This window comes from Lissotriton helveticus, chromosome 3_1, assembly GCF_964261635.1.
Source record: "Lissotriton helveticus chromosome 3_1, aLisHel1.1, whole genome shotgun sequence".
In the NCBI taxonomy this organism is placed as follows: Eukaryota; Metazoa; Chordata; class Amphibia; order Caudata; family Salamandridae; genus Lissotriton; species Lissotriton helveticus.
Genome location: NC_136061.1, coordinates 1060881607 through 1060893760, shown reverse-complemented (window position 1 = coordinate 1060893760; position 12154 = coordinate 1060881607). Strand labels below are relative to the sequence as shown.

The 12154-nt window shown below is 48.2% G+C and overlaps 1 protein-coding gene across 1 annotated transcript in view; it reads left to right on the top strand.

Moving 5' to 3' along the window:
* Positions 1-12154, top strand: part of XIRP2 (xin actin binding repeat containing 2) — a 1179469-nt gene that overhangs the window by 836929 nt on the left and 330386 nt on the right. The window contains exon 3 of the mRNA XM_078681625.1: positions 5767-5915. Coding sequence (XP_078537751.1) covers positions 5767-5915 — 149 coding nt within the window. The remainder of the gene's footprint in view (positions 1-5766; positions 5916-12154) is intronic.

The following is a 12154-nucleotide window of genomic DNA, read 5'->3' as shown; positions in this document are numbered from 1 at the left end:
TTGTAAATAGAACACTGAGAAATATCCCTGGTGGTGGTTTATACATCCGGCCCCCTTGGGCCGTGCATTGGAGCGGTGATGCCTGTTTTTGACCCTGTGTAGCAATCCCTAAGTCACAGTGGTCAGTATTAGGGAAGTGCGCGGGAACTGTCTGTAGTGTCCTGCTGGACACGTTCTAGTCTTTTGCAAAGTGTAACCCACACTACACACCCACCCACCACCGGCGTCATGAGTCAGGTGACCCGGTCAATAAAAGGGGGCCGAGTACACGTGCTCGAGGCCAGTTACTACCGCATGTTCACCGGTGTCTGTGTCCATTATTTCAGTGATGTGGGCCTGAGGCCCAATACCACATTGGCGACGAGGCAGGTCTGCCCGCGAGTGTTTGTGTAGGAAGGCACAGTAGTTCCTCACCGTGGAGACCTAGCCTGTTTCTACCTCATCCGACAGCCACAAGTCGGAGGAAAAGAGGAGGGTGACTGTGACGACATGGGCACTGTCGTCTGCCCTGGACAGAACACACGGCAACTAGTGCTGTCGGCGGACGCAGGGAAACACTGAATGCCGTCTCCAAAAGGTTAGACAAGCACTGCCTGCATCACCCTGCTATCTGGCGCTAAGGCCGTCACGGCGAAAACAAGAAGGGAGGCTGCACCGATCGGACTCTAACTCTGGCCAGAAGCATCGGCTGCCGCGGGTAAATCCAGGAAGACTCCATCGCATAAAAGGGGTATCCAGATGACCCCAAAGGGCAGCGAGCAAACCAGGACCCAGCACCTCACCAGGTCTGAAGCGCACCACGAGGTGCGTGCACTGGTGCTTCCAGCGCTCCTACTGCCTCCCAGCGCGACAAAGCCAGCGGCGCCCCGACTGACAACACCCTCCCTGCGGCGAAAAAAGAGAGCCAGCACCGACTACTCACCCTGCATGCTCTGCCTCCGTCGCAGCGACCCGCTGTGCGACTCTGCGAGTCCGCGCCTCTCCCCGGGAGCGCCCACAATAGTGATGAGTGCGCTCATCATGCAGCGGCCCTGGGGACAGCAGAAGAAAGTGCCTACCCTGTGCTCGTCCCGAACATTGCCTATCAGAAGGGAAGGCGTCAAGCACCGCGTGAAGGCAAGACAGGAGACCCTGCAGACGATCCAGCGTGATGCATCCTCGCAGCAGGTGGGCCTGAGATTGTAGAGCCCTCCCGCGCCCCTGATAAGAGCGCTACCGCAGGCCACTGCTCATGTCTCCAGGTACCTGCACCACACAACGGAAAGCCTGCGGCAAACGGACCACAGCGCCACCCAGCACCTGCCCTCTCAGCACTCCCGGCAGCAAGGAAAGTCCAGTGATCACCGGAGGTAGGACTGCACCTACTTGGTGAGGAAACTACGCACAATACAGTCCCTGCACCATGAGCCTGGGAGGGACGTGAATCCTCCCTGACGTACACCCCCCCTTGCCAAGCAAGGCTGCAGCGCGAGGGTGACTGCCACAGCGCCTACATGAGCAGCAACTGCACAGGCCTACCACATGTCATCGGGTGAGTCCAGGACCGTCTTGAAAGACAGATAGCTTGTCCTTTGGCCGCATGGCTCCACACAGGCATGTTCAGCCACCCCCAAGGCCACCAGCAGGAGACACGACTGCGTGACCGCAGAGTAATGACCACAGTGCCACCTAGTGGCCAATGACAAAAACTGCGCTCCAGGAAGCAAGAAGACACAACCGTCCAGAGCGTGATAATCCATGAAGCAGCAATGCCAAAGCTGCACTGGACCTAGGTGAATGCAAGGACAGCACCACACACTGGCCACTGGCAACTGGCATCACCACACCCAAGAGCACACACAGGTTGAAATTACACAGCTCTGAGGAAGCAGAGCAACAGTTGTCCCGAGAGAGAGGGATTCCTGGCCTCACAAAGTAGCAGGCCATAACAGACATCAACAGACCTTCCTGCTTCCAGGGGGTAGGATCTCAAATCAGGCACACCAAGGCACCCTAAAACACTGTCATCCCACCACGACGCTCAGAGGACTGTGTACCTCCTAAGAGAAAACACCAAGAGAGCACGGACTCAGAGGAGACAAACAGTGCACAACTGCACCAGAGTAGCGCAGGAGGAAGACTAGGAGCACATGCCAAGGCTGCAACATGCACCCAGGCAACACAGCTAAAAGACTGCAAGTCCCACTACACAGCTGGTAAGCCACAAGGACCATTGCGTGCAGCGCACACAGTACCCCACATAGCAAAAAGCTACCAGGAGTCTAAAGCTGCCCCAGTCCAGGAAAGCAGCTCGCTCCACATGAAACACAAGAAGACTGGGTGCATTGCACGCCTCCCCAGTGGCTGCCTGACGCCACCTCCAGTGAGAAAATCACGCCACTTGCCCCTTGTGGTGAACGGACACTACCCCAAGCCACAACAGAGGCACACCAAATACCAGAAATAAAGCGTGCCAACAGAAGAATACTAAACCCCACCTCAACTAACAGGTGAATCCAGGGATGCCTACAGCTCTGCACCTCCCTCGCTCAAGGGAAACCAACGGGAAACCAACGCTGCAATATAGGCCCCATCATCACAAGTGGAAGGCCAGCCCTAACTACGTCCCCTCTAGTGAACTGTCCCCGTAGACAGTGCAAGAAAAGACTTGTGCAGAACAGCACCACCTGTGGCCACTCAACTCCACCACCGACAGCGCTGACATCGCGTCATCTGCTCCTCCCGAAGTACAGGCACCCCACATGCCAGGAAAGCTTCCAAGAAGAAAACCGAGCACGCAAAGAACACGCAAAGCCAGAAGCACGCAGAAAGCCGTGTCAGGGAACCTGATTGCACAGACAAGCACTCAGGAGACATCTCCACAAAGAAGAACTGCTGAGCACAGGTAGGAGAGCACCCACGTCTCCACCGCCACAGCAAAGCCCTGCAGCAGGCCAAAGACCACCCACGGTGTCATCCCTCACACTGCCTCAAGACGGAGTCGGCCCCGACCCAAGATTGGCAAGAGCGAAGTCGCACACCCCACGTGGCAGGCCACCACAGCACCATACACTCCAACGAACACCGAGCCAGAAGCCGGTGCCATGACAGCACCGCCTCGAGGTCCAAACGCAACGCCCTCGAAGAAGAGTGACAGCCCTGTCACCCTGAAGACCGGGTGAGCACAGGTGGGCTGAACAAGCCAACAAAAGGAGAAGACCGAGGACTCACAGCCAGCCAAGAAGCACACCCTGACACACCAGACAGCTACCAAGGCGGACCGACGTCCCTGGATAAAGCCTCATGGATGAACCAAACGTAAGCCGCAGCAAGCGCCAACTGCGTCTCATCCTAACGCTTCCACCAGGCGACCGCCCGTCCTTGAGCGTCGGCAGTCTAAGTCAAGCGCATCCCTGCTCCTGTCCGCAGATGCCACAGGTGAAGGTCAGCACTGAGTGCCCACCCTCACACTGCCTCAAGATGGAGTCGGCAATGGCCCCACAACAGGCAAGAGAGGATCCCCACACTCTACGTATCAAGCCGCCACAGACACTCCACCTCAGCAAGGCGGAGGCACATAGCTGTCAAGTCTCTCCGGACATCCAACACTCCCAGCAAGTCACCAATACCTGTCATCCCGAGTCACTACTTGGCTGGCATCCACCATCACCCCAGCCATCAGCACCTGTGCCAAACAACACCACTGCCAGAGATCGGCAGAGTGGACTGGCAAGAGGTCCGAGAAGTTCAAATAAGACGTGGTCCGCGAACATGGACCAACGAACTTTGACATCATCAAGAACAAGAAGTAAAACTGTCAACAGAAGAAGGTCGCGGCGACCGGTCCAGTCACAGAGTGAAAAGAAGACAGTGTCCTAGAGCCAGGACAAGACCAGAGGGAAACGGGCGGAGTGCACGCCGCTCGGAGAAGCCTGGACAGGAGGACAAGAGCAGTAAGATGACCGGACCGTGTCGCAAGGAAGAAAGGAATCAAAGGGCATGGTGCCACCAGAAACAACAACGTCCTGGAAGATGTGAGGAGGTGTGGCAAGCCAACACGCACCAGAAGAGAAGGTGACAAACGCCACAACGTCGAATACAAGGACTTACAAGTCCAGGGGAACATCGGTAGCACTAGAAGAACAGGCATCCACTTACAAGTCCTCTGACAACCTGTCGGATGCAGGAATGAACAGGCTGGACCTTTGGCAACACCCACCTTTGGGATTGAGCGGTAGTCTGGATGGGGAGAGTGCTCAGATGTCCGGCAGAAGGAGAACTGACCACTCCACACCAGCCCGTGGATACCCAAGGGGCAAAGGCCTCAGGGACACCGGTGGCAGAGGGTCCCGATAATAGAGATGGATCCACCGCCGTCCTTCCTGCACGTCCCAGGAAGAAGGGGAACTTGTGCACAAAGGCAGGAGTCAACAACCACCCTCCAGGTGGAGCTACTGACTTTGAGGTAGTACTCATCGTCTCCTCCATTCACATGCAGACTGTGGAGTTGGAGCAACGCTGCGGAGAACGCCCGTCCCAGTGGAAACCTGATAAAGAGGGCCTCCGGGATATCTTGTGGCAGGAGAACACCCGCGAGAGGGGCGTACTAGTGAGAAGGATGTCTTTCAACTACTCCCTCCTTTGCAAAGTGAAGCCACGCTGCCGCCAGTGAAGAAACCAGACGGACTGGTAGAGAACAACACCCATCAGGTCTACCATCCTGGCATCTGCCTGTCGTCACCACAAGAGCCAGGCTGAAAGCCCAGAAGGGCGCATCCACGGAGCACCAGGACGCCATGCCCATGTGAACTAGTAGTTCCAGCTGCAAGTTTCCACCATCGTCATCCGTCAAGCAGCTGAAGAGACCTTTGTAAAAATTGTGACAATAGTAGATTGTGTTTTTCTCCCGCAGGTTCGGACTTTGTTCCTTTCAGTTTTATTAAAGGTTGGGAGGAATGTAGTGTCCTGCTGGACACGTTCTAGTCTTTTGCAAAGTGTAACCCACACTACACACCCACCACCGGCGTCACGAGTCAGGTGACCCGGTCAATAAAAGGGGCCGAGTGCACGTGCTCGAGGCCAGTTACTACCACATGTTCATCGGTGTCCGTGTCCATTATTTCAGTGATGTGGGCCTGAGGCCCAACACCACACTGCCCATTAGTGATTTCAGCAGATGGCATTTTATAGTAAAGTTCCCTGATATCTGTGAATTACTCCTTCAAAAACTCTGGCACGCTGAAAGTAGACAATCCATGCTTTGATCATCTTTGTCACTTCGGAAGACCGCAAAGGATGAGAGATCGAGGTAATAAGTCTCCTTCCTCACTCTTGGTGTCCGTGGAAGTGGTGCAGGCGGCTGATCTGCACTGCTCAGGATGCCCGGCGGCATTCTGCGCGATTGATTGGTTTACAGAAGGCTAACAAAGGCACTCACAATAGGGCGCCGCTATTGGCGCGCTTAAAGTGATCAGAATGGAACTCTAAGCTTTTAAAAGATAAACTGAAAATAAAAATGTGTGGAAAGTTCGTAGCTTTTAGATGAAAAAAAATTTCTGGGTATTCCCTTCTAGCTCAATACTGAAATCCGTCTCAGAACATCTTTGTTTGAAACTGTAATTTTTTCCCCTCCAAATCTTATATCGTATCTTAACGAATATGAACTTCTTTGCTGCTAGCCAGAACATACATTGCAATATTTTGTATTCATTTTTTCAAGAGCTGTGTCGCACTTCTCTAAAAAGGTTCACTGTGCATATCGTAAGTGATTGCTCTCCGTCTATTCAGGTTCCAGTGAGTCCAGCAAGCACCTGCCAGACGGGAGCGTCCCCAGCAGCCCCTCTGTTCTCTTGGACCTGCAGGATGCGGCGTCATTGAAAGAAAGGATGGCGATGTACCAGGCTGCGGTTTCTAAAAAGCTAAACGCCTCTACAAACGTAAGCTGTTTATTTTACGATCGCCCAAACTTAGCTGAACGCATATTTTGGTTGCAGAGTGCGGATTGTTTTAGAGACAATATTGTGAACACCAGTGCTTTAAATGGGCCGGTACTCACCGGTACTGAGTACCGGCACTTCACACACATTTACATTTACATTCACATTTACATGTACCGGCACTTCTTAAATTTATCGCTCTGAGTACCGGCACTTTTCTGCTGCCCGAGGAGAGTACCGGTACTCATGAAAAGGTAGGCTTAGTGGCTGTGAGTGCCAGAGCAGTGGCGACCAGGAGTGGGACTTGTCTCTGGGAGCAAAGAGGCCGCTTCTGTCTCCCGATCTGAGCCCCTGCTGAGCTATTCAGCAGGGCTCATCTGAATAATGTCTGGTGCTCGCCGTCACGCTGTGCTGGACAGAGCAGGGTTGAGATTCGTTTTACAGTGTGCGCTGTGATTCTCAAAGCGCAGCACTTCAGGTAGGGAACATTCTGTGCAGGGTAACATTTTATTCATAGTTAGACATATTATCAGGAGCGGATTCTCACACTTCCCTTACTGTCTCTGGATCAGAGGGTTAATGCCCAGACGATGCGATGGAAGTGGCCCCTGGAGCGCTAATCGAACTGCTTTCTGCACTGAGGCACCTACCTTCCTAACGCCACATGCCTCAATTACCCGGTCTGTGCATAGAAGGCTTTCTAATATGCCAAGCAAGCTCAAAACTAGCGCCGCCCGCCCATTGTTTCCACACATTCCTAACACTCTCCTAGATCTCTTAGATGCGCCTGGCTCCCTTCTTGCTCTGTCACCCTGTGGTCGCCGCCCATGCTGTGGCAGGGTGTTTCATTTTCTGCCTGCCAGCCGGGCCCCAGAGCACCCAGGAATTCCCCTGCTACATGGACTTGAAGGAGGAAGCCGGTGTTCGAGACTCGATCACCTGCTGACCTCCTCATGACCTCGACATGATGGGCTATTGCTGTGCCCAGCCCCGAGTCCAACTTCTGCCCCACACTCACCACGCCAGCTCAGTGCTACCTTTTCTCTAAACTAGCAGCTTTGCTGATTTATTAGTAGTGCCAAGCGTTTAACATCCCTGCTTGACAGTGACACTACGAAGCAGCACCCTTTATTTTCTCAGCATAGTTAGAATTGATAAGTCAGGTGATTATTGTTCCAGTTGGAGTGAGATCAGAGTTTTCTCCACTGGCACTTTTCAATCTGACCATTAAGTAGCGTAGAGGGTAAATATGCCTCCTTTAAAAAAAGCATATTGTATTGTACTTAATTGTATGTGGATAGCTCAGTGGGTTGCTGCTTTTGTCACAGAGATCCCTTTGTTACATGTGGTTTGGCCACACCTGAAGCTGAAGTTTGGGTGGAGGGTGCTGATTTTTTTTAGAATTTGAATAGTTTCAAAAGCACCTACTGCAGAGTTTGACTTCCTTGTTGCTTAAATGAGTGTGATTTCTGATATTTGTCTATTTCTATTGACTTCATACCAGGATTATGCTCGCAAGAAAGTGCCACTCTAAATGTTGCACATCTAGTTGTTGCCTGACTCTCGTAAATCCACTGAAACTATGAAAATGTCACATATAAGCAATCTGAAACATTAGCAGCTAGACTCAAATGGATGTTTTTTCTGATATTTATTTGATTCCCTCGTCTTCCTTGCTTAATTTTGCTAGCGAGAAACAAAGCGTCACTCATAGTCGTTGAAATGGCACTCACAATTACAATGAAAATATGAAAATGTCACACATAGCAATCTGAAACCTTGGCAGCTACGGGGTCCATTCAGGCCCTGTGCTGTCAACCACATTCACACTATCCTCTGCATTTGCACAAACATAGGAATCATGGCAGTCCCCTGGTAGTGGCAATTAAAAAAGCCATGATGAAGAGTATGACATGGCTTTTAGCATTCCAAAGTCTTTAGTGTGTCTGCTTATGTTTGTGTATTTGCCTGCATTTGTATGCTTGTTTTTTGTAAGAAAAATGGGTGGCACTTTGTGTGTACATGTCTGCTCGGTGACAAAGGTTCATAAATAACGTAGTAGGGAGGGAGGGTTGGTGGGTGAGTGAGTGGGTGAGTGAGTGGATAGATGAGTAAGCAAGGGTGGATGTATGAATGGATGGATGAAAGAGTGTGGATGATTGGATAAAAGGGTGGATATAGGTGGATAAGTGAAAGATTGGATGGGTGAATGAATGAAAGGGAGGGGGAATGGATGAAAAGGTGGATGATGAATGAATGAAAGGAGGGATTGAGTGAAAGGGTGGATGGAATGAAAGGGTGGATAGAATGAAAGGGTGGATGGTATAATGGAGTGAAAGGGTTGAAGGATGAGTGAAAGGGTGGATAAAGAGATGGATGACTGAAAGGATGAATGGATAGGTTTAAAGATGGATGGATAGGTTTGGATATGAAGGGTGGACAGACAGAATGGTGAAAAACTGAATGATGGATGAAAAACTGAATAGACAACAGAATGTAAAGGGTAAATGGTGGACATCAGCAGGTAAATGGTAGGATGAATGGATAGATCGATGGAAGAGACCAGAAATATCTTCTGGGGAGGGTCATGATGATTTGCTTCATTTGCTTGGTGCCATAAGAGCTTTGGTTCGTAGTGGAGGTATTTTCAGCTTCTTCCTACTCACATGCTCAAAAATATATAGTATTGTGCCAAACAACAGCATTTAACAGTATGGCATTAAGAAGGTGTAACTATTGCAAAAAAAGGAAATATTAACATATCGCATTTTTCTTTAATTTTGTCTAATGTTAACCTGCTTTGTTTATATACACACATTTATCATGTGTTTTGTTGTGTCGTGCAACTGTTATAGAAGTCGTTAAGTATCATCATGTCTTGCCCTTAGCCCCACCCCTGGCCCCGCCCACTAACTACACTGCTAGCTCATGTTAATGAGTACCTGCACTTATTTTTTCCTATTTAAAGCACTGGTGAACACGTTAGAATACATTGACGTCACTTCTTGCAGGCCGAACCAACATTTTGGGTTCCTTTATAAAAATAAATTCCACGTTAGACCTCAAGTTAGAGGGGTTTCACTCCTCGTTACGCCTGCGTAATTTTTGGCATTTCGATTTTCTCTTAAAGGCCCAAAATTATGACATTATTTGACATTGGGTAATTTACATCTGTTAGGGGAAAATCCTATCACAGGAGAATAGAACAATCTAAACCATCAGCAGCAAGTGGCTGCTGTTCGTGTCATTTGCAATTTAACGCTATTTTTTAGCACTAATTGAATACTTGTGTCTTTAAGCGAATACATTCTGGGTTTGTGGTTCACATAATTTAACGCAATTTTGGCAACATTTCACAGAATTGCACAAAATTGAAATACCGAAATTGTCGATTGCCCCGTTGTACATTTTTGTATTTCAACCAACATCTCCAAATTCTACTACTTCAGTAACATTAGTTAACCTAGGGGGTATTTTGTTTGGAAACTGTTAAATATCTGATTGACATGTAATCACCATCTTCTATGATACATCAATTCTACGATCATGTACATTTTGTGGATCAGCATCTAAACCCTTCCTCTATTTTGAGAGGAAAAACAGATTGTGTCAAGTTGTGATAGTTGTTTTTTCTATGTTAAACCACGATTTCGGAGGAAATATCAATTTCCTCATTCTGGTTCTCATTTAATCTTCAGACACTTGTTTGTGTTCTTCAGTGGCTTTTTGTTTAATACAGACCTGGCCTGCAGTATGTCTAATGCTTGTCCATAATCCATAAATGTATCCTAAGACACTCTGAACTGATTTTAAGTTTGTTTATTACAATTTTTTTTCCACCATTAACTTGCTCTTAAGTTTGCTGCTTTTGACATTCTTGGCCCGAACACAAATTTTAAGTCACTATTTGCCCCCTTTTGAAATTTATATATTGATATTTTCTTGTGGGGTGCCCTTTCTATGTATGGGTGCATTTACATACATAACACTTCCAACTGCCACACACCACTTCTATCATTCAAGGCCAATGGAGATCCCTATAGTTTATGAATGTCTAATTTTTTTGTTTTCAACTTTAACATTTTGGTGTGATATATTCATTGAGCATTCCAAATTTGACTTCGCTAAATAAAACGATACGTATCCCCTTTTGTATATGTTCTTCTGCTTACTGGCCAAGGCCATACTTTCTCTATTGTAGTACATCAACAGTGATTTTGGATTACCTTCAAAGCTTTTTAATAAGTGACATTAAAGCTGATAAAGTGCAGCCAAAACAAAACTACCATATTTAGAGAGATTTGAAAACATTAAGGGCCAGATGTAGGTAATTCCTATTTACCGACTCTTAAATACCGACTCATACCGAATCGGTATTTAAGAGTCGGTAAATAGGTAGGAGGCAGATGTAGGTAAAAAATTACAGAATCTGTAAGAGTCCGTATTTACCGAATCTGTAAATACCGATTCGATATTTCACATTGATTCCTATAGGCCTTGAAGCCCATAGGAATCAATGTGAAATACCGATTCGGTATTTACAGATTCGGTAAATACCGAATCCTGCAAGGGTGCAGGGGTGTCACTTTGACACCCTCTAGCACCCCAAGTACAGGCATGTGTGCCATGTGGCACACATAGATGCCCTAAGGGCATGTCTGTGTGTCACATGGCACAGGTGTGCATGCACAGATGTGCATGCACACCTGAATTCGGTATTTTACCACCCAATAGGATTGGGTGGTAAAATACCAACTCTTAAGGGCCTGTGGCACTCTTAGGAGTGTCACCTACATATGGATTTACAGAATCGGTATATTTACCGATTCGGTAAAATACCGAAGTGGTAAATTTACCGAATCGGTAAATATACCGATTCTGTAAATTCAGACCCACCTACATCTCAAAAGCCAAATACCGGTCGGTAACGGCCGAAATCGGCCGTTACCGACCGGTATCTGGCGACCTACATCTGGCCCTAACTCTTTTAACCTGTGTATTTCTGGTAGTGCATCATATCTTGAAAGTTTTGTAGAAAGACGGAAATCAAGCATCACAAATCTGCACGTCACTTTGGATAGAGTTTACTTTTCTTGGTATTCACAAATATAGTCTGGACTATTACCAAAAATCTCTATTTTTCTAACCTGGTGTGAAGTCTCTTGTGGTGTTTTCACTGTGCTACTATTTGAAGTGTTTCACAAATACTTTACACATTGCCTCTTAAGTTAAGCCTGACTTCTCTATACCCAGCTACCATAGGGTGACCACAGAATAATATATGGGGTGTTTTGACTTACCCTGACTTAGATTGTGGTACCTGCTTGGACAGGGTACACACCTCTGCCAACCAGAAACCCAATTTCTAACGCAACTCAGCTGCGCTAACTCCTTAATAGGACTACTAAATTTATTACTTCAAGACATCAAGGTACCCTACTTGGTGCCCAAGTCGAATTTAATGCACTTTTAAATATGTCAACTTTAGAAAGTTGCTACTCTGTTATCCAAGTTTTCCAGTGGGCATTCGCAGATGTTAGCCACAAGGCAGCTTTCTACCTTCCTAGGGAGAAGTGTCAACGAGTCCCAGGAAAGAAAACCATAGCGACCTGCATTGGAAGAGGTCTCACCTCTCTGTTGCAGGAAGCCACACATGGTGTGAGCCCACAAGGGGAACTTCAAAGGCGAGTTCACCTTTGAAGGGGAAATGGTGGACATATATGAGAGGGGTTGCTCTTTTGTTCTGGTACACGGGTTGGCAACGGGGACAGAGAGGTGAAAGCATTTGCCAAACCAATTTTCCAATGGGCGTGTAGCGCTCAGGTAGCCCCACCTCTAGGATCAGTTTCCAAGTTCCACACACTGGGAGAGGGGTCCTGCCATCTTGGAAGTGGACAGAATTTTTTTTACATTTTTTTAAATTGTTTTAAATAGCGCGAACTAGACCCAAGATATCGGGTATCAGAGCGCTTTACATGAGCACCAATTTCGTTACAGATGAACACATTGATTTTTGTTAGGCACGGGGAGATTAAGTGATTTGCTCAGAATCACAGGATGTTGAGCGTCGTTGCCGAGACTCGAACCCGGTTCCCTAGGTCAGAGGTCGACCGCGCTAGCCGTAAGGCTACATCCTCTCCCCTATTTTGCACTCTTGGATAGCTAGACGCCACACTTAACAGGAAGTCATCATCAAGCAGGATGGGATCTGGAATCTAAGATGTTAGTGACTGCTGCAT